The sequence below is a fragment of the Choristoneura fumiferana genome, chromosome Z, assembly GCF_025370935.1.
Source record: "Choristoneura fumiferana chromosome Z, NRCan_CFum_1, whole genome shotgun sequence".
Taxonomy (NCBI): Eukaryota; Metazoa; Arthropoda; class Insecta; order Lepidoptera; family Tortricidae; genus Choristoneura; species Choristoneura fumiferana.
This window is the reverse complement of record NC_133472.1, coordinates 42,051,499-42,075,713: the sequence shown is the minus strand read 5'-3', so window position 1 is coordinate 42,075,713 and position 24,215 is coordinate 42,051,499. Positions and strand designations below refer to the sequence as shown.

At 37.9% G+C, this 24,215-nt stretch overlaps 1 protein-coding gene across 1 annotated transcript; it reads right to left on the bottom strand.

The window, feature by feature from the left end:
• Positions 1 to 982: 982 nt before the first annotated feature.
• LOC141437190 (uncharacterized) lies at positions 983 to 23,630 on the bottom strand. The gene is given in 13 exon segments (XM_074100450.1): positions 983 to 4,849; positions 5,849 to 6,015; positions 7,055 to 7,264; positions 10,169 to 10,283; positions 10,867 to 11,020; positions 11,994 to 12,140; positions 14,553 to 14,641; positions 15,727 to 15,996; positions 16,941 to 17,081; positions 18,131 to 18,380; positions 18,382 to 19,173; positions 19,429 to 19,472; positions 23,396 to 23,630. Coding segments are annotated over 12 exon segments (2,553 nt in total). The 5' UTR covers positions 19,440 to 19,472; positions 23,396 to 23,630; the 3' UTR covers positions 983 to 4,642.
• Positions 23,631 to 24,215: the final 585 nt, after the last annotated feature.

The window sequence follows — 24,215 nt, the reverse complement described above, 5'->3', positions numbered from 1 at the left end:
TTGGTTTGCCAAATGAAACTTCGGCGAAAGGTTGGTTGCTAAGTGAAATTTGGCGAAACATATTTCGCCAAAAAGGCAGTACACCGTCACAGGGCTTTATCTCGAGACCGTTATAGCTGAAATTTACACATTATCATATAATTATTATTATTTAGATATTATTTTATCTTACTAAGTATTAAAATAATATAAATAAGTTTGTGAGTGAGTGAGTATGTTTGTTACTCCTTCACGCTGAAACGGCTGGACAGATTTGGATGAAATTTGGTGTGTAGATAGCTGGACATCTGGAATAAAATATAAGATACTTTTTATCCAGATATAATCTCGAATTAACAATGGCTGGGCTTAGTCATGAAATTTCGCATGGTTCTTCATAATGCACTGTCAATGAAAACCACGATGTAATTTTCGGGAATTCCAACGGGAATTTTGTCAAATCCCGGACTTTTAATTCAACTGCTGCATCTAATGAATGTTACACCTTCACGCTAAAACGGCTGAACGGATTTGGAAAAAATTTGGTATGTATAAAGCTGGACGTCTGATATAACATATAGGTTACTTTTTATCCCAATGATCCCATGGGATCGGGATAAAATATCGAAATTTCATCTGCTATGATCAGAGAGCACAGATTTGCTGTGGGTATTTTATGTGCAATGTTAAAAAAAACACACGACCATCTTATTTAGGTACTCCTATGGGAATTTAGGATCCCGGAATTTCAATACAACTGCTGATTTTATGGTTTACTCGTGAGAAGCCACGGGTAAACACTAATGTATGTATACCGTAAGGTTGAGGTACTTTGACCTACTGGAGGGTTACTTTGGCTCACATGAAAACCACATATAAAACGTGATCAATTATTTAACACCAACCAGATGGCAAAGAGCCATATTCTCATAGCTATAATAAGCCGGACCGAGTTAATCCTTACGGTATTTAAAGGAATTACCAAAATATAAAACAACATAAGTACTTATCTTAATCATTTATTTCCAACTAACACTTTCTGTTAAATTTAAGTAGCGTCACTGATGGTAAACATACACTCGCACATGAAACTAATCACATGATATAGCGCCAGTTTTCATACAACTCGTTGAAAGAGAAAGGTGATACGTATCGTAACATTTTTGAAAGAAAACGATGCACAGAAAGAGACCGCTGTCAGCGCGGCCCGTATACTTCGTTTTTTTAGCAAATTAAAAATCTTGACAAGTCTTTTTATTGAAAAACGTTAAAAAAAACAGTAATATTACTTATGATACCAAAAGCATGTAAATGATTACATGCCCTTTCTAATCCATACTAAAAAATATTATAAATGCCAGTGTGTGTTTGTGTGTTTCACGTCGAAACGGAGCGACGGATCGACGTGATTTTTGGCATAGAGATAGTTTATGGGAGCGAGAGTGACAGGCTACTTTTTATCCCGTAAAAATGCACAGTTCCCGAGGGAGCGCGCGATAACCGAATTACTGAGGGCAAAAGCTAGTTGTTGCATATTCGCTGTAAGTTATTTTACAAAAGTGGTTTTCAATAAAGACACGTCAAGATCACTTACTTTCTTTCTAATGCTAAAATAACGTAGTATAGTAATCGTGCTATAGTGACAAAGCCACCAATCGTTAAGGTGCTTATATACTCGAGCATTCACTTGTAACAAAAGTCAAGCATTCGCAGTTTTTTTTTATCGAAATGAACAACGAACGAAGACCAGCAAAGAGCCAAACATTGCTAAGATCATTCTAGAAAAAGCTCTAGTAAATGCTCGTCAAAAACTTTATTGTTTCATGGATGTTTCATAAACAGCTTGAAGCGAATTTTCCGTAGTTTTGCTTGAATGCTCGCTAGAGTGCACGCTAAAACGATCCTGTCTGTTTTGTGAACTTTTACCTGTAATGTAGCATTCGCTAGAATGCTCATTACGAGTGAATGTTCAAGTTTATCAACATCTTTACTTATGTGCTAGGTTCAGTTTAATAAAGTAGTTTATACAATCGATTTCATATAACTTTTTTTTCAAAATAATAAATAAACTTCTTATTTTGTATGAAAACTTGCACAACTCGAATTTAAAAAAAAGTACTTATAATAACTTAACATAATCTTGTTTAACTAACAAGTCTTGTGAATTATTTAAAACAGATCAAGGTTTTGCTATTTAGATCTACATGTCAACATGGTTTAGTTTTAGAAAAAAAAAGTTATTCAATCAAAACGCTTGAGGGCGCCACTCGTACTCGCCACTTGTATTCGTCACATTTGCAAATTGATACAAGGTAACAATTCATAATGTATTTTGTCACAACTCTTTTTTCACCGAGTCCATTAATAGTTAAGAAATTTTTATAGAACAAACCTAACCTAACCCAGTTCTAAAAAAATGATGATTTAAAAAAAAAACGGTTTTGGTGAGAAAAAAATTATGACAAAAACATTACATTACGACCTAAAAAATAAGCGACAGGATACGCGCCCGTATAGTTAGTTACACGTTCTTAAACTATGGTTCCACATCCATCAATTTTCTACTCTTTCGTATTCCAACTAGTTAAAACCATGTCGTACGAAGATCTCTACAGGAAAACCAAACGATCGTGGTACAATTAAAATATCGACATGTCTATACATGTAGGCAGCTGGAAAAACGACCGTCATTTCAAAAACCGAACCCAGTTTCATATAAAAACGCCTTGCGATGTTGCAATGTGCACATGTGTAATGACCGCCGTTTTTCCGACCTGTGCCATATTATTTCGGTTTTAACCGATTTTTTTTTCGGTCAAACATTGTGGTCATTCACCAATGACGTCTTTTGGTATGTATAAGGCCTTTAGGTTACCAAGAGACTTGTGTTGATATTCAAATGCATCAGTATTCGGTTTCTAACAAAACAGTCAATATAGCATGACAATTAAATACTTAATAAGTATTTGTTTAGGAATCATCAAGTATATAACCAATAGAGAGGTATTTCAAGCTGGAAATCGCGATCGCTGATGTCTTAGCCCACCCACAATCAAGCTTGACAGATACTACTGTTGATACCGAGATAGTAAACGTTAACCCTTTACCAGGCCCCTTAGAACTAGCGTGTCTTCATACGTACTTTATATACTGTTACAACCTATTTAACGCCTCGTAAAAAACGTATTTTCGAAAGCCGGAGATGTTCCTTTAAACCAGAAATAAAAATGTGGGTTACGGTTATCTCATCGCCTGTCTAAGTAATTAACTGTCATACTCGATTTTGTCTTATTATATTCTTGATCAGGTGAAGGGATATATTCCTCCCACATCTTATTCTTCAGGGAAAGTGTTTAAAAGGAGATTTTACAGCTAGGTACATGAATTCGCTCTAGGTTGAACACAAAAACAGTTTTATTACTTACGCGAGTTTTTATGACACGACAAGACAATTTACCAGGCCATGGGAAGAATAGCTCCCGCACAGTTAAACTCAGATATATTACGCGATTTAGAAGCGTATTGTGAATGAAGATAATAAAATACTATTTTCAGGGGTCGACAAAATATTTTGTAGGAGGTTTGGAGTTAAAACCTGAACGGTAACCGATATAAGATGTGGGAGGAATATATCCCTTCGCCTGGTAAAGGGTTCAGTCATCGATGGTACACACTTTTGATTCCTATTCCCGGGGAATTTGGACACGTATGTCAACGCTAGGTTCAGAAACGTTAGTTGACTCACAGAATTTCAATTGGGACCAGGATACATTGAGAGCAGGATAACTTAAAATGAGCGACATTCGAGAGCAATCGGCGTCATAAAGTCACTCTATTCGCGCCTCTGCTAATTTGTCGCGGCTACGTTGTTATCCCACGGAGTAGAACAATACTTAATTTTTTGAGCTGTCAAAACCGCCTATAAACACAGTCGTATACTTAGAAAAGCCAAAGTCAACGTCAAAAATATACATTACTAGACTCATACTCGAATTAAATGTCAGTTTGGGCTTAACCGTAATTGCCTACACTACACGCCTCTAGATTTAACTGGAGCTATAAATGTGATGTATAATAATAAATAATCAATTCATTTTTTAGTAAGGTCATTTCATCATTTGAATATCTGGCTGCAATTCATGATTATATAAAAACTAAAATAAAAATATTGCCTTTTCAACCGACTTCAAAAAAGGAGTTTCTCAATTCGACTGTATGTTTTTTTATATCTATTAAAAACATGTGGATATCGAATTGTTACCGCGCCACGCCATCGCGACTCTATCTGGTTATATGCTCGATGCACGTTCATTCTATCAGCCTAAAGCAGAGTTTAGACTTGCAAGAAAAATCGTGCACGTTACAATACACTGCGAGGCCGTCAACGAGTTTGTAGTGGTAAATCGATCGCCGCAATGTAATGCAACTAGGGCGATTTTTCTTGCAAGTCTAAACTCGGCTTTAGGACTCACTTTTACTGTATAAATAACACACTATAAACAAGCTTTGAGAGATATATTTATTACTTAACTAGAACGTAAGCTTCACCCGGAAACATTGTTCTAAGATGCATACCGTCACTTGGTAAAAACTTTATTTACATGGCTGTATAATACATAGCCCGATAAAAAAAAAGTACAGTACCATAGAGAATTCGCGTGGGCTAAATCTTCTCTTGAATAAAGGGGTGAGCGAGGCAGTGGTTGACTGAGGCCCGCTTGGCGGGGTCCAGCATCAGCATGCGCTCCAAAAGGTCCTTTATTTGGGTGATCTTCTTGGCTTCGGGAGGTGGAAGGCGGTGGTGGGAGGGCGCCAGCTCCGACTGGAGGTCCCGCGATGGTTTTATAGTCGACATCACTACTACTTTCTCCTGAAAACACAAAACCACACGTTATAAACTCACCGACAAAAAGTTGGAAAACCTCTTGAAACTTCAAAGTTCAATATCTCAAAAACGGCTAAACCTACATTTTAATCTGATTTGAAATAAAAAACCGCGTTCATTAAAAGCTACGGTGCCACAGACAGAGCATAGCGGTCAAACTTATAACAACCCGTATCTTGAGTCGGGGGTTAAAAATAGTGGTGGAGACCTAAAAGTTGGATCACGTTTAATCGTAGTGAACTATACAAAACTACTGGCTAAAGACAAAAATTTAGAAAACAATGTTTTAGACTATCGCGGTCTTTACTAATTTTGTGATTTAAATTCGGGTTTTGTTCTGCGTACCTTGATTTTAGAGAAGCTTGATATTTCGGCACAGTCGCATGCGCCATCATATCGAGCTTCTATAAATCAAGGTATGCGGAACAAAACCCGAATTTAAACCATAAAAAAAATTGAACTTTAGATATGTTTTCGCAGGAAAAAAAGTGTAGTATCATTACTAACTAAATGGGCCAATCGCAAGCAAGACTGGCGGGGACACACTGAATAATGAGGGCTATCGCGTATGAATTCGCCGCTAGAGGCGCTAGTGTAGCGTGACGTCTCTGAAATGTCAAATCTCATAGTTTTTGGGTGAGCTACGCGGGTTTATTTATAATTAGAATAATTTTGTGAATATTTTGCATTACCTATAATTAATTATGGGAATTATGCGTTACGGGGCAATGAATGTCTGTGTTTTGAGTCAGTTTTTTCTTTCGGAAACTTTTGTCCTCCCTTTTTTCCGAACAAAACGGGACAACGCAACACTGTGGTGGCTCGATATTTTTATGGTACGGTTTTAAGGTGTATTAAATATGATATTAATCTAAACGTTGTTTACACGCCCGTATTAACCGACTTTGAAAGCCACACTTAAAACCTCACGCAACAGTGGCGCCATCTAGAAATACAAAAAACGATAGCCCTCATTCAACTCACCCTCTCGGTAATCCTGTCCAGTTCGTGATACAAGAAGTTGCATTGCGCGTCGAAATGCTGGTCCTTGAACATGCCCTTCTTTATGATCTTATTCGGTATCTTCCCTTTTAGGTCCATGAAGTACTTCAGCATTTCGTTGTTCGACTTGCCGCTGAACATGATACGACCTGTTAACAATGAGGAGATTTAGTATAGTAGTTATTTAGTTTAGTATAGTGGTTATTAAGTTTAGTATAGTAGTTATTTAGTTTAGTATAGTAGTTATTAAGTTTAGTATAGTAGTTATTAAGTTTAGTATAGTAGTTATTTGATTTAGGGGCTGTTTCATCATCCATTGATTAGTGCTATCTGACTCCGTCTATTCAAACAAAACAAATAGAGATGACATCACACCTAACCGCCAGTTAACACTAATCAATGGATGGTGAAACATTTAGTATAGCAGGTAAAATACAAAAAAGATGAAATCAAAAAGAACATCAACAAAAACACGCTGCTAAATTTACAGAAAAATGCTTTTTTCAGCCGAAGTCGAAAGATAACTCTCTTACAGCGAGTGGATTTTCTTAAATAGAAGACGTAAGAAACCTTTTGTATACGAAAGAAAAATTAATTGTGTATCACGAATGTCAGAAACGTGAAATGCTACCTTAAGCTTAAACCATACATAGGAAGAAACGGGGGACAACATCACACCGCGGCGCTCATGACTGTATGTGTAATGTGTGCCCTTACCGGTAGACAGCTCGTATATAGTGCAGGCGTGGATCACATATCAATGCCGTGGTCGTAAGGCACGCCCAGTATGATCTCGGGGGCCCGGTAGAACCGCGACACCACGTACGGAGTCCACTCGTTCTCGGTCACTAATGACGCGGAGCCGAAGTCGCAGAGTTTGAAGTCGAACTGTGTAATCTGTGCCTGTGTTCTTTGCCCGTATCTCTGAATGATAAAATCCGCAACGAGCCTATCCGACACAGAACAAAAGTCGTCGACATAGCTCAGAGAATTAGCAACTTGAAGTGGCAGTGGGCTGACCATATCTGCCGAAGAACCGACAACCGCTGGAGTAAACAGTTCTTGTATAGACCGTGTCTCGGCAAACGTACTTAGTAGGACACCCTCCGGCCAGTTAGAGTGACGACCTGCGAAAGGCTGTCCAACAGTGGACTGCTGTATTCTGATGATGATGATGATTGTGCTTACCGGTAGACAGCTCGTATATAGTGCAGGCGGTCGACCACATATCGATGCCGTGGTCGTAAGGCACGCCCAGTATGATCTCGGGGGCCCGGTAGAACCGCGACACCAGGTACGGAGTCCACTCGTTCTCGGTCACTAATGACGCGGAGCCGAAGTCGCAGAGTTTGAGGAGCAGTTTGCTTTCGTTGACCAGAATGTTGTCCGGTTTTATGTCTGGAAAAATAACATGATATCACAAACCAACCAGCATAGAAATATATACAAAACCTGAGACACCTGTCAGCCTTTTTTTTAACAGGTTCCCCGTTCCATGGGGCACTTGTTTACATGCGTTCACCGTGCTGTATGGACCATACAGCATCGTGAACGATTGTGCTGCTCTGAGGATGAACTGTGGTTGAGTTCGAACCGCGTCAGTATAGTATGGTGATGGTGATAGCTGGGTTTGTGTGACTTATGTGTGTTCTTACTTCTTAGGAGGCGGAGGAACTGCATGAACACATTTGTAACATAGACGTAGCAATCATAAGGTCGCAGGTCAGCAAAGTAATAGTTCTTTGTACTTTTTCAGTTCAGTTTTTGTAGTTTTTCATTGTCTCGTGATATTTATTTATTTATTTTGAACGCACATAATAATAATAAGTTTATTTATTTCTTCTCCACCACCAAGTTACAAAAATAACAATTTACATTTCCTATTCAATACATAGACAATTACAGACTTGTGTGGGGAGACTGGTGCCCGAACTAGGTAGAACCTGTGTCAAGTCACCAGGTCTCTGACCCTCGGGTGCCCGCAACAAAAATAATTTACATTTGATATGAATAAAAACATTGAGTATTCGAATTATAAGTAACTAGCTTTTGCCCGCGGCTTCGCTCGCGTTAAATTTGGAGTAACATACATTTACTTTCTGCTATACATGTTTCGTGTTTTGATTAATTTTTCGGAGGATTACATGGCAATAAAAATACAGACAGATTTTCTTTTAGACAGTGGTGCAAATTTTGTAATACAAAAATCAACCTACATACGTATGTAATTAATTATGATTCTTACCAACTTTGAAACCCCGCTTCGCTGATTCAGGGTTGGAATTTTAGAAAACGTTAAAGTACTACGCGTTTCTTTTGCCCACGACTTCATACACGATATAGGATTATATCCCGAGAAATTGTTAAGTTCCCACGGGACATGAATTACTGTTATGATCTATTTTAAAATTCTTAATTGTCGATTAGAGAAACATTGTAGCTTTCTATTACTGAAATAATTTTGAAAATCTGCCTCAAAATTTAAACTTATTTTTATTCTGCGGAAAGTTTGCATTTTTTTATAGTACTCTAATGTCAATCAAGGATAGTGAATATTTCTATTGATAAAAGATTTTTTAAATCGTCTCAGTAGTTTCAGAGATTACCCCAAACAAACAAAGAAACAAACAAAGTTGAGACATTTTCCTATCACATGAGATTTTCTAAAAAACTTTCCCTAGTGCACCTCTGTATTACATTAGGTCCATCTATGCCAAATTTCACACCGTAGCATGCTGAACGGTTGTGTTGCTCTGAAGATGAGCTCTGGTTGAGTTCGAAACGCGTCAGTGTAAAGTGGTGGTGGTGATAGATGGATTTGTGTGATTTGTGTGTGTTCTTACAGTGTGGAAGTGGAGGAACTGCATGAACACACATTGCATAGGCACAAAAGTAGCTATCATAAAGGTCGCGGGTGAGCAAAGTAATTGTGTCAGCTCGTTGAACGTATATGTAAAATTTCGTATCAATGCTATCAGCCTTTGAGGAGTTCCGTCATCAGCAGACGACCCTGGCTGCAGCATCAGGCGGTGTATATCATTTAAACGCATTGTCACTGAAATTTAACAATCATGTAAAGTCTTTTGCGTGTGCCATCAACTTTTGAGGAGTTTACTTCTACGGAGACGATCCTCGCCAGGATGAGCAGGATGTCAAGCACTGCTAAATAATTGTTACCAGATTTACATCAGTTTGCCAAATCTCCAGTCCCCAATTTTATTGGTTTAGCTTATGCGTTTTCTGATTCAGTTGGTATATAAAATCCTCTTTATTCGTTTTATCCCGTGGGATAACTATTCGGAAAATCTTTGAAACATTTTTTACCTATTAGTATTATCTACGTGCATGCCAAATTTGAAGTCTCTAATATTTATAATTACGGAGTTAGGGCCACTTTGAAGCGAAAGTATAAATCCCATTTTATTCCCTATCCCGTGGGAATTTTGATAAATCCTGAAAATTGATTTCAACTGTTAGTATTACCTACTTGCATGCCAAATTTGAAGTTTCTAATAATTATAGTTACGGAAATAGGGCCATTTCGAAGTGAAAATATAAATCCCATTTATTCCCTATCCCGTGGGAATTTCGAAAAATCCTTTCTTAGTGCGCGTCTACACCTATTAAGGAACATATATTCCAAATTTCAAGTTTCTAGGCCCAGCGGTTTGGGCTGTGCGTTGATCTATAAGTCAGTCAGTCAGTCAGTCAGTCAGTCAGTCAGTCAGTCAGTCAGTCAGTTTCTTCTTTTATATATATAGATTTTACATGAGATTGTAGGACGTATTCTCCCTTTCTTTTTTGTTATGTGCGTCGGTGGCACCCGTGGAAGTCGGGTGGCAGTTTAATGCGTTAACTCGCGTTCCTGCCGTTTGTATGAAGACGGCGTACTGATGTACTGCTCCTTTTGTACTCAAAGTCAAAGTCAAAGTCAAAATATCTTTATTCAATTTAGGCTACAACAAGCACTTATGAATGTCAAAAAAAATCTACCACCGGTTCGGAAAAACCTCTGCTGAGAAGAATCCGGCAAGAAACTCAACGAGGTATATATATTTTTTTTAAAACAGATTTACAATATTATTAAATGACATGTATACATCACAAGTATTTAACACAACTTTATTTTTAACACAGCTTTATTTTTAACACAGTAGGTTCGCTATTGAGGGATCGCTAATGCGGATCGGAATTATTTCCAAATATCCCTGTCCATGATATAATCATTAACTTTATAATACGCCTTTGATATTAATGTCTTCTTGACAATAGATCTGAATTTTGTACTGTGGCTGCACTTACCGGCGTGAAGGATACCAGTCTTCTTGAGCAGTTTCAACGCCAGCAGAATCTGCTGCGTGTAACTACGCACCGCCTTTATATGGATGCCACTGTTTTTGCCGTACTTCTTTAGCACCTGAAGCAAACAAACCGTACTTCAGTGTCCCGTACTAAGGGTATGAGAGAGCGAAGGAGAAAGAGATACACGTATTCGATACACAGCAAAAAAAACAACCTCAAACAGTATAAATTGGGCTCACACAGCATAATGTTGATGACCGTACAGCCCAGTGCTTACAGAACCTGACTACGAAGCTTGAGGTTCCGGGGTTGAACCCCGGTCAGGGTAGATATTTGTATGAAAATACTGTTCATTCACGAGTCTTGGGTGTTCGTTGTGTATTTAAGTATGCATTTGATGTATGTTTATCCGTTGCGTAGTACAGTCGAGTGCAAAAATATGACTTATATAACCCTTCAAAAATATGTACCACTGACTCTTATTCCGACGTAATAAGGTTGTGGTAAAATATTTTTGCACTTGACTGTACCTATTGCTTACTTTGGGAATCTTTGGTGTGCTGTGATATTTATTTATATTATTTAAGGGGGAGGGGGGAGTAAAATCTAAAATTCAGCTTACGCAATACTAAAACGCGTCTTGAAGCGAGTGTACTGTAAAAAACGAGTGCAAGCGAGGGCTTCTAGTCTAACATTACCTCTCTCAAGTTCATGGAGAGCGGCTCCATAACCATGCAGAGATGGCGTTTGTGGAAGAAGTGCCGGAAGAGCCGGAGACAGTGGAACTTGTCATCAGCATCAGCGTCGTTCAGCCGCTTGAGGATCTCCAACTCGCGTAGACCCGTCTTGTGCCTGGAACAAGCATCATCATTCGATGCCATTAATCATTGAAGAGTTCCGTCCTGCTGAGAAGATCCTGGCCGGACTACCAGGATGTCACTACCAGATTATGAAAAAAAAAAACCGGCCAAGAGCGTGTCGGACACGTCCAAAATAGGGTTCCGTAGCCATTACGAAAAAATTAAGTAATCTTTTTCTAAGAATTTCGTATTTTGTACGGAATTCCAAGTTTAGGTATATTTATACCTTAGGCTGCTATTTAGGTACTCTTAGGGGCTGTTTCACCATCCATTGATTAGTGTTAACTGACGGTTAAATGTGATGCCGCCTCCGTCATTCGACCAAAACTAATAGAGGCGGCATCACATTTAACCATCAGTTAACACTAATCAATGGATGATGAAACAGCCCCTTAAACTACTAATAATTCTCAAGAAAACTTAACCGTTATAGTTTTCCTTGTAAGTTTGATATATTGACTACCACCCTGAATTTTTTCATATTTTTCTATCCACCGGTTTAGATTTTAGAGGGAGGGGGGACGCTCGATCTTAATGAAAATTTGCACTTTAAAGTTGAATATTTTGCAAACATATCACTGAATCGAAAAATCGTTTTAGCAACCCTCTAATTATTTTAAAAGACCTATGCAACGATACCTCACACTACAAGGTAGGATGAAAAAAAAAACACCCCCACTTTACGTCAATGGGAGGTACACTAAAAAAAATTTTTTATTTATTTTTATTGTGCCATTTTGTCGGCATAGTTTACATACATATTCGTGCAAAATTACAGCTTTCTAGCATTGATAGTCACTGAGCAAAGCCTCGGACAGACATACATGGCGAAACTATAAGAGTTCAGTTTTCGCCATTTCGGCTCCGGAACCCTAAAAATATTTTTGGGGCGTCTCGAGGCTTTCAGTTATCCAATGAACACCTTGTACATTTGGATTATCGTATTGTATGCCGCGTCCACTCACATGATCTCGTTGTTTCTGATGATTTTGACGGCGACGTCGTTGTTCCCGCGGGCCTGGTCCCTCGCGCGGACCACGTTCGAAAACACGCCCTGGCCCGTGTAACCGTACACGGTGTAGCGGTTGTCCAGCGTCTCGCCGATACGTACCCTGAGGGGCGAGATTAATTTAGCACTAGCCCATTAACACTTAGGTATACACCGTGTTTTTTTTGATATCCATTAACTTCGGCAGACGACTCTGTTCATTGTTTTTTTTTTTTGATATCCATTAAGCCGCGGTGGCCGAGTGGTTTGACCTATGGCCTCTCAAGCAGAGGATCGTGGGTTCAAACCCCGGCTCGCACCTCTGAGTTTTTCGGAATTCATGTGCGAAATTACATTTGAAATTTACCACGAGCTTTACGGTGAAGGAAAACATCGTGAGGAAACCTGCACAAACCTGTGAAGCAATTCAATGGTGTGTGTGAAGTTCCCAATCCGCACTGGACCCGCGTGGGAACTACTGCCCAAGCCCTCTCATTCTGAGAGGAGGCCTGTGCCCAGCAGTGGGACGTATATAGGCTGGGATTATTATTATTTTTTTATATCCATTAACTTCGGCAGACGACTCAGTTTATTAATATGATTTAGGGTCTGTTTCACCATCCATTGATTAGTGTTAACTGGCGGTTAAATGTGAAGCTGTCTCCGTCTATTCGACCAAAACAAATAGAGACGGCATCACATTTAACCGTCAGTTAACACTAATCAATGGATGGTGAAACAGCCCCTAAGACGACCAGATGGCCTAAGAGAACCTGACTACGAAGCTTGAGATCCCGGGTTCGATTCCGTGTCGGGGCAGATATTTGTATGAAAAATACGAATGTTTGCTCTCGGGTATTGGGTGTTTAATATGTATTTAAGTATGTATCTATATTTATCCGTTGCTTAGTACCCATAACACAAGCTTTGCTAAGCTTACTTTGGGACTAGGTCAATTGGTGTGAATTGTTCCGTGATATTTATTTATATTTATTTAACTACCTGATAATTAGCTTTTTCGCAGAAATTAAAAAAAACTTTCTTGCATTTAATAGCCTCACGTTCATTGTTAACTGTTAAATTGTAGAATGAGCAAACTTGGCAAGTAAATTGACGTGACACATAAGAGAGGCATCAAAAAATCCACATATATAACTTTCTTTTGCTGAATATGTGTGAATTAGGCACGGGTTAGATATGGACTTGAAAAAAATTAAGGACCTTTACGCTGTTTTACTGCTAATAATTTATTATCTTAACTCTTGATTATCTTTTTCTGTACATACAGTAAGAGTGAGGCCGTCTTGCAGGAAAAAATAAATCTAGATTTAGTTGTTTATCCAGGCTTAAGCTTGACAGTTCCATACAATTTGACACTACTGAACTGAGCTTAACGCTAACTCGAGATTTATGTGTGGAACTGCAAGTGGGCCTTAGACCACTAGTGTCTTAGAGAAATTAAATTCATTTGACCCCTTACCCTCCTAACGCCCAAGTCAAATTTTTGATATAAGAACATCAAACTTTGTGTCATTTATGATAGAGTTGATGTTGAAATGACAACAAATCCTTTATAAAGGACTCTGGGCGTTAGGAGGTTAAAGTTAACGGATATCAAAAATAACACGGTGTATAAAAACTAGCTGATGCTGTTGTAGTTTATCGCTATCCCGAGGGAACTCAAATGAAACGACACGATCAGTGGTAAAGACAGGAAGAAGTATATTTTGATTTTTCATAAAAACAGGTAGTCACAGTTTAACATTAAAGCGCCATAGATGGCAGCACAGGTACATTATTACAGGATCAGTGGTTTTTTTTTTTTTTATTTTTTTATTATTCGACTGGATGGCAAATGAGCAAGTGGGTTTAGACGTGAAGAAATAACAAACATACAAACAGACTTACAAACTTTACAATACTAGTATTTACGCATAAACCATTAGATTCGGCAGTTGAATTAAATACGGAATTGTACTACCTCACGAGTTCCTCAAAATCATATCCTGGATTTGATTGACAATACACACACACATACTCACAAGCGTTCGCATCTTATACCTTTAAACGGCCATTCTTGTATATATATTTCGGGGATCTCGGTAACGGCTCCAACGATTTCGATAAAATTCGGTATGTGGGTGTTTTCGGGGGGGTGACAAATCGATCTAGTTTGGTCTTATCTCTGGGAAAACGCTTATTAGGGCCAATCAACTATTTTACCGACACTTTGGGCGTCTCCTGCGTTACCAAAATTGTATCTGGCGTTACCAAAAAATATTTCACGGTTTAATAGATTGAACTTACGTAGGATGGCATGTATTCATGTACACCATCTATTAAATTACAGAAAAAACATGTTTACTTACAAAAATCTGCAATTGTTTGAAAAATGTCGCGGAAAGATTAGTGTCAGGTAAAAAAGTCGATTGGCCCATTAACGAGTTTTACTTTATATTAGTAAAACATAATAGCGTTACGTAATACATGATTGATCCCACAGCACGGACAAAGTTGATTCAGCAGCAATAAATACCTGTAGTATCCTTCGGCGTCGTCCCAATTATCGGTGAGAGAGGGATTTTCTAGAGCGTTCTTACTTCGAGGTTTACCAGCCGTAGGAGTCTAGAAAAAATGAACTTTGATAAAGTATGCTCATGATTCTATAGTTTGTGGGTGTTCAGTGGGAGTAATTATATACATACTGCATCAGGGCTATATCTTTATGGAGCGATACGTAATGGTTGGAATTTGGAATTTAGTAGAAAAAAAATATTGCCACAAAAAAAAGGGAGACAAAAAAGGGCTCAACAAAAAAAAAACTTGCAGCGCTGATTTTCAGCCAGCGGTCGTTCCACAAAGTGAAAACGAATTCTAGGGCCGTGTAAGGCTGTATTGTTGCTAGCTTATTTTAGTTACTATCAAAAATATACTCCTCCGCGACTTATAGAACTTCTTTGCATGATCTATCTAGTCACTAGAAGATTTTACTCTATACACTAGATTCTAGTGTATAGCCTCCCAGGAGGGTACCCCAGGAACCTCAGGGTTCAAAGTGATAATACTAGTACATATTGTTAGCAATAGAACTTATATCTTTTGAAAAAAGAATCAAGTGTCATTTTCTCTGTATCATTAATATTTCCAAAAAAATAAATGCGACTTTATCTATGACACATTAAGTTTTAAATTTCGATGTCAATTTTTGTTGTATGGTGGGTCTCAGGAGGTTATAGTAAAATCTTCTTCTAAGAACAAGGCATACACAATCAGGCGCCAATAGCCATGAACAAAAAAATAAAAAGGTTGTTACTGGGTGTTTGGGCCTGTCTGTAAAGTCATTATTTCGAATTCTGCGTGTTCAAAACAATAATTCAAATAACCTAACCAATAAAAAGTTGGAAACCCCGACTTCGTCACTTCAACGTTCAATAACTCAAAACGGCTGAACCGATATTGCTTAAACATGTCTAAGAACCATCGCTAGACAACTTGCTTTCAAATAAAAAAACCCGCATTCAAATCGGTCCACCCGTATAAGAGCTACGGTGCCCTCTTTTTGGGTCGGGGGTTAAAAAAGCATGACTTGCTTGTTTCACTGGTAAGATCATTGTACAGACGAGTTCATAAACTTGTAAAACAATAGAGTCGTGTTCAGATATTTATGATCAAATTTTTGCTCACAACTTTATGAACTCGACTGTACTCACATCAACATCGAAGTTATCCTGATCAGCGAACATGTCCCATTCCCCTGTCCTATTAGACTCATGTTTAGAACTCTTCGAGTCTGTTCTTCTATCGTCCTTCTTTGTCTCGGGTGTGTCCGTGCCCTTGTCTTTCTTATCGGCCTCTTTCTCCCTGACCTCTTTAACCTCTTTGACTTCTTTGACTTCTTTAACTTCTTTCTCTTTAGTTTCAACAGGTGGCGGTGTGGTCACTGCGTCTGGTTTGGGGGTGTCACTGGCACCGCCTAGCCTCTGAAAGAAGATGGACATTTAGTGACTGTGTAAAGCTGGGTACTCACTAGTACACTATGGATTTTACGGGATGACCGTAAAAGTAACAGAATTTGGAGTTGAAATAAAAAAAAATAGAAAAAGACTCCAAAAAAAATCTTAATAAAGGAATTGCCTTAAAACTGTCACAACTCCGCACTTTCAGTGGATTTGTACCCCATAAAATAAACATTTTTTTAACCTCTTCACTGCCACAAAACAAAGTGACGTGTTGTACGCCACAGAGAAACCAGCGACAAATCAACCTGATTTTTAATTCCATTGCAATGCTTAATTTCGAGTTGAATGTTGGTAATGTATAGACGACCAGGGCGTGTGAGAACGACCGCTTTCAGAAGAAGCGATGCTGATTTACAGATTCATTAGCAGGGGTCGGACGAAAAAGTGCCGATGACGTCAAACCACTTATAGATGATTTCAAATAGTATTTCTGATTTTCATAAACAATTATCACTGATCATTCCTCAACCTCTTTATTAAACGATATGAAATTTATTTTATTCACTGAATTCCATTGATTTATTTACGATTATTTTGTTACTTCATTAATGCTACTTTGTTACTACATGTCACACGGAAGTTTAAATAAAAACATCATCTTGTGTTTTACGTCATCCTCACTTTTTGACCGACCCCTGTTCATTAGACAGGCCTTTGCATCCAGAGACGTGGTTTCAGTGCAAGGGAGAGCGTAATATATGTACTGTGGTGTATATAACTGAGGCTCCCCATGAGGCTGACATAGTCACATTTGGTGTACTGCCTCGTTAAAATACTATATTAAAAAAAAATGCGGTCACGATTGGATGACTGGGGCGGTGAAGAGGTGATGTAACTCAGACGTTACCATGGCGAAAGGCTACACTAAAATGATGATTAACCGAAATACTGTACAGAAAGTATACCTTTAGTAACTGTTCCCTTTGCTTCCTCCTTCGCTCGATTATCTGTTCTTCTGTCTCCTCTTCATCATCTGTGTTGATGGATATGTCCAGTTCTTCATCAGACGAGCTGGGCACCAACTGGGCGACCTCGTTGCTTGAATTCTGTCAAGTTTTAACCCATTAGTTTTCTACGCGAGCTTCTTGGCTTGAAGTACTTCCATAATCATTGGAAGCTTTAGAAACGTACCCAAATTTACGGCGGTTAAAGTACGATCTAGGGTTAAAATTTAAACTGTCAAAACCGGAGTTTAAGATGACAGTTGCGTAAATGTGAGGGATGTGTTTTTCATTAACCAATAGAAACGCTTCATTCACACATCCTCGCACAGCACATCTCTGGTGGAAACAGCTGAGCGGAGCGAGGCGAGGTAAATTAAGCATTTCTGTTGGTTAATGAAATTACATATACCTCGCAACACATCCTCGCACATCTCTGGTGGAAACGTTGCTTAACAGTTAACTCGAAACCTAACTAGATAAGTTCAAACACTCCTGTAAAGGTTTTTAACGGAATTTACCCATACTAATATTATAAATGTGAAAGTGTATGTGTTTGTATGTTTGTCCGTCTTTGACGTCGAAACGAAGCGACAGATCGACGTGACTTTTGGCATAGAGATAGTTTATACGCCAGAGAGTGACATAGGCTACTTTTTATCCCGGAAAAATTCACAGTTCCCGAGGGAACAGCGCGCGACAACCGGATTCCACGCGGGCGAAGCCGCGGGCAAAAGCTAGTAAATTATAAATCAAATGTAATCATTTTTGTGTAACCTATGTGTGACGTTCCAATACGCGTAAAATAGATTAAGGGGCTGTTTCACCATCCATTGATTAGCGTTAACCGACGGTTAAATGTGATGCCGTCTCTGTCTATTCGAACAAAACAAATAGAGACGGCATCACATTTAACCGTCACTTAACACTAATCAATGGATGGTGAAACAGCCCCTAAGAAGGATAACTTAATATGTGCCTCATTAAAAAAAAATTACGGCCAACATTTAAATTTATTCTACATTTAACATAAATAACCTCCCAGTCAAATTTTGATACATGAACATCAAACTTTATGTCATTTATGATAGAATTTGAAGTTCTAATTTCAATAAGTCTTTTATAAAATACTACGCTTTAGAAGGTATACGCACCTTGCGTTTGTCACGACTGTTCCTCTTGTCTCTCGACCGGTCCCTGTGCCGGTCGCGCGACCTCCTATCTCTGTCGGACGGACGTCGCGCGCGCCGGACCGGCGACCTCTCCCTCGACCTCCGGCGCCGGTCCATCAACCGATCGCCCGCTCCCGAATGACTATCCCTCCTGACCTTCTCCCTCCGCTCCCGCTCTCTCTCCCGCTCGCGCTCCCTCTTCTTCTCCCTTTCCCGTTCTCTCTCCCGTTCCCCGCGCACGTTCTCTTTCCCTCTCCACTTCGAGCTGCTTTCTGCGCTCGCGTTCCTTCCGCTCTCTGTACTCTAATCGCTTCTCCATTTCCTTCCTGTTTTCCCTGTTGATGATTTCCCGTAAGTCTTCTTCGCGCCGTCTCGTTCTGTGTCGTTCTTTCTCCCTCTCCGATGACCGGTCTTTGCTGGACTTGTGCTTGCGTTTGTCATCAGATCTTGACTTTTTGATCACCGGCGACTTATCATCATTGATGCATATTACATCATCTTTCTTGCCACCATCACTGTCATCGCTTCTGTCAGAGAAGTAAGCTACTAACCTTGCTTGTAGCAGTTCCTTTTGTTTCATGAGTTCTTCTAGATTTAGGTCGTCCTCTATCATGTTTAGTTCAGGGCTGGCACAGTCTTCTTGATAGTTCTCGGTATCTGAGTTGGATGATATGATTTCAAGAGCCTCATCTTTGTCGATTTTCGGGATTGCTTTGTGTTTAGCTTCACCATTCTTAGGTTTAGGCTCTGGTTCCACCAGAACAGACTCCACTGAGGACTCCTTGTGCACCGGCTTCCTATCCCTAGATTTCTTTATGAGATCCTCCACATCTGATAGAGACGTCTCGCTTTCCGGCTTGGGACTTTTATGTTTCTCTTTTTTAGCCTTTTTCTTTTTCTTGTGAGCTTTTTCGTCATCCTCTTCGCTTCTTTTGTGCTTCTTGTGTTTTTTGCTCTTCTTTTTTTTTCTTGTCTCATCGTCGACTTTGTCTCCGTTCAAAGCCTTTTCAGCTTCAAGCTTAGTTCTGCAATTGGCACAAAAAATAATTTTTTTGCTAAAAAACTATTTACAAAGTCCAACAAACCCCCTGTAAAGCAAGGTTTTAAACAAAGAACTTATACATATAAATTACATATTCAATAGCAGGTAAACAGTTGAATGTCTTTTAATAAGCTAGAGACACATTATTTCATTTATAATTTGCTTTGGTGGGTTTTGGATTTTCAAATAAAAATAACATTTAAGTAATTGAAAATAATAAATAATTTATGTAACTTACTCCTTGCCCATGTCTAGCGCTCACTTGCTCTCTGAATTAACAACCTGAAATAAATAAAATAATAAAATTACTACACTACCAGACATAAGTAGATCAATCCACCCAGAGTTCTAACTTCGCTAGTTCTGTATGCCTAAATAGAATAAAAAAGTTTTCTTCAACTAATATTTTTTTTTCTACTTTTAAAGCTTTAAATACAACCACTTGTCTTATTAAACATTTTAATAAGTGTGTTTAGTATATAGTGCCTCCACTGAGTGCCACATTTAATTTAAATACTTTACCTAGATAAAAGAATTTGATCAAAGATTGCTTTTTTTTTCAAAATCTCAAAAAATGCTCGAATTTTGCATATTAATGATCTATATTCATACACTATCAATAAAATTTACAAACCCAAACTCGCTGTTGGGGAAAATTCACTTAGCTTATCCCGGCAAAGCCTTTATGGTTTTATTATTTTAGTTAAACTGTAAAAATGTGTCTGTAAAAATGTATAGAAATTTGAGTTATGGTGATAATCTTCTTAATAATGGTGAAGTATCACTTTACAAATACCTACGTACCACTTACATCTGTAGATGTAAGTACATACATACCCCCTACATAAGTGGACAGTGAACTATAAAAGGCATGCACTAAAAATATGTTATATAGAAAAAAATACGATTATTTACTACATTAATAAAATTATCCAACTATTTTTAAACTATGTTCTCTTTTTAAAACCAATTGTATTCTTATCCATATGACGTAAATTGCATCCGTCGTCCGCCCATTTATTATCATAAGAGGGATTTTACACTCTTGTTAAATACTATTAGTGTACCATTAGCGAGATGGTCATAGCCAGTTTCGGTTTGTCTTGCAGAAATTGAAACTAAACCAAAACTAAACTTAACGCAGAATTTCGCCAAACCGAAACCGAATAATCAGTCTTACTACAATCTATAATTTTTGATTGGCATTTGAGGGTTACAAAAATTATGTCTTATCCTACTGAGTCCTGACTATTATTAATGAACTTAGTGCTTAAGACCTAGACGTGGTTGACCTGTTTTGTTATTCAATGAACAATTTGTACTTTACAAAGTACATTCAGCCATTATTCTAAGTGTTAATTGGTCCTTTATAAAGTACGCGGAGCTCAGGAGAATACATATAATACAATGAACATGTGCACACTTGCAAATGCTTTAACCTCTCTTTTCACAATCTTATGATTTACTGCCATTTGGTGCAAATGGATAATGGATAACTCTAAATAAAATTATACAACAGCATAAGTAATAGTACACATACATAAGGCAGGAATCTTATACCTAAATGTCACTTGTAGGGCAGTGAAGCTTCTGTACTTGTGCTATTATATATTCTATAGTATAATTTCGAGTTGTCCATTTTTCATTTGCACCAAATGACAGTAAATCTCTTATATTGATGTGGCTATTTTATTTCCGTTTCTCTTTACTTACAGGAAAAGCAACTGATTTACTTTGAAAAAAACATACTAAATCGACCTGACGCTGGCTCAAATTTATACCATTTGATAGACAGAATTAAACATTATAACACACAATGTAACAAGTTTAAATCAGTGTTATCAAAAAACTTAAACACATTTCAGACATGCCGAAAATTACATCTGTGAACTGATATTATGTTAAAACAATGTTCAACAGCTGTCTAAATTGGCACTTTTGCCACCTTTACATGTTTCAATTTTATTTAATTTTTAAATCACCTTTTTGACTATACTTTTTTAATGCAACAGCTTTTGCCTGACTTTCTTTTTATAATAAATATCACGGGACAATTCACACCAATTAACCTAGTACCAAAGTAAGCTTAGCAAAGCTTGTGTTGTGGGTACTAAGCAACGGATAAATATAATTATATAGATAGATACATACTTAAATACATATTAAAAACATAAGACCCGAGAACAAACATTAATATTTTTCATACAAATATCTGCCTCAACACGGGAATCGAACCCGGGACCTCTAGCTTCGTAGTCAGGTTCTCTAACCACTAGGCCAACTGGTTGTCATCATCCTGTCGTTCCCAGGCAGTCAAACTACCTCTCTACCAAATTCCATCACAAATGGCACAAAATGTTAAGCTTGAAGGCATAACAAACCAACATACATTCTCATTACGACACCTGCAAGAAACTAACTCATTTTCACTAACTTAAAAGGGCAGCACATCAGATTTATATACACTGAAAACCTATAGGGTACTTCCAGTTGTCCTAGAAACTTGAAATTTGGTGTGACAGTAGCTATTATAACACAACCAACTAGAAGTCTGAAAATCTTGATTTTTTTTGTGTGTAAATATCAATAACCAATATAATCTGACCCCACACTGCATATGTTTTGATTAGGAGCAGGGCTCTGCTTACACTGGATATCACCTGATAAAGCGGGAAATAACTTCAACACACAATTCCCGTTTACATACCTATAAATGTGTATGGAATCTTCAGTGCGCGACTTGCCCTTGCCCAGTTTTTGAATAAGAAAAAGTCTGTACAAAACCGTCCAGTACCCCCCCCCCCCCTGCGTCCTGTATTATATCAAGAAGCTAAAACTAAAGTATTTTATAATTATTTTGTCACAAATACATTTATTTTACCCTTTTAAGTGACATACGATGATATTCTACATTAGAACATTATGTTTGGAAAATTGTGTTGTAGACATACCATTCTCTTTGCAAGTATTTAATGTTAGTATAATAAGTTATGTTGAGGGATAAAAATGTAAATAGTAATACAACTTTTTTCATGCCATTGTGACATAGGTAGCTTGAAATATGGCATGACTAAGGTTGCTATTTTATTCACCCCAGTGCAACCTTACTTATTTATTTATTTATTTATTGATAAAAACGTTTACATGACATTACAGTACTTAATGACCAATTCATCATGAAACTTATTTTTTTTGATTTAACGAATAAACACTAACAGATAACAAACAAATTATACTGGAACAGTAGAACATCTATCGTCCATCGCCTCACAGTACCTCAAGCATTCAGTACAAATTGCCGCCCATCGCCACGCAAACAATCGCACTCAGGTGTCGATGCCAGGAGCGCATTGAGCTGTGTAAGGGCACGGGGCAGCGGCGAGTTTTTCTGCACGACACGGTGCGCGCCGGCGGCACGGCCAACAGATCGCGTCGTCGCGGCCTGAGGGCTATCCTCGGGATATCCGGGACATGCAGTCGCACAAGAGTATAATAAGTTATGTTGAGGGATAAAAATGTAAATAGTAATACAACTTTTTTCATGCCATTGTGACATAGGTAGTTTGAAATGACTATGGCATGACTAAGGTTGCTATTTTATTCACCCCAGTGCAACCTTACTTACAATGTTCTTCCATGCTCTAACTTATAAACGCAAAGGAGTTGAACAAGGATAAGAGCAAAAAAAAAAGATAGGAAATGAGTAACAATGGTATTCCTTGCAGGTGTCGATTTATAATATCAGTTAGGTTAGGATTTACACAGGACCTTACATTAACATACCAAATTTCATGTCTGAAAATTGTAAGTTAGTTTAGTCAGAGGGTGTTTAAAATACTGTTTTTTAAACACCTAGAAAGCTGTGGGATGTGAATGCATGTGTTACAGCACACAAGAGTTGTTATGTCTGCTGGGTCTATGTATTAGAATATTGTGTATTATATGCCATAGAATTAAGTATGAGGTTCACATAGTGGTACTTTATTTGAAATGTAATATGCTTTGTCACAAATTCTTCACCTGTATTTAATTAACCACTGATTTCCACAGTATTGAATTTACACAGTAATTATAAAATTCGCAAATTAGAAGCATATATGTAATGACGGTAATGTAAGTCAAGCCAACATTTTATCTTCGAATGTTTATTTTCGAACAAGTTATTTAAGACATTCGTGAATGGAATCAAAATATATCAAACATACCCACGTTAAGATGCCTATGATAAAACAACGACGTTTTGAAGGGACCGAGTTGTTTAATCCATAGGCGAATGCAGAATATCGTGTGTACACAATTTTTGTTACCAACCGCTTGCACTTACGACACATGCGAAATTGACTTGTACTTCGCAATTACTAAAATTATCGGCGCAATATCAAAAATATTTAAGTCAACACCAACTTTAGCTTCGTTTTCATATAGAATTAAAAGGCTAACAGTTCATATGTGGAAAATTACAAAAAATAAACGTGACATTACCGTGATGTGATACTTCACTCACAGTCAAGTCACAGTCACAGCAAGCAAGAACTATTCATCATGAATTTTATCATTTTTTTTAGTTAACTCTTACACCAATAGGTAAAGGAGTTTTGGTTCACAAAGTCTTATTTTAAGCGTAGAATAGCCGATGATTGACATATTTTTTAGATCTGTGAAGGATAATGAACAGCTAGCCTTTATTTTTTAAAAAGCGGCCAAAGCGGCTCTGTACATCATGCAGATGTAGAAATTTAAATTACAAAGATACTCGCAATAAAACTGAGAAACAGAAATCATTTTAATTATCGTCATTATATAGAAATTCTTTCACTTCAAAGTTGTTGGTGTTGTTTTTTAGAAAAATATGGTGCTGTCCATTGGAGGACAATTTAGCCAGTGTCTAGTAGTAGCCAGTAAGTAGTAGGTTTTGCCGTTGTACGGTAAAAAAAATCTAGAAAACGTAATATGATATATGAGACTTCAAAGTAATTTGTGTTTATAAAATCGTATCATTATTTATGTTGATGACTTGAAGTGAAA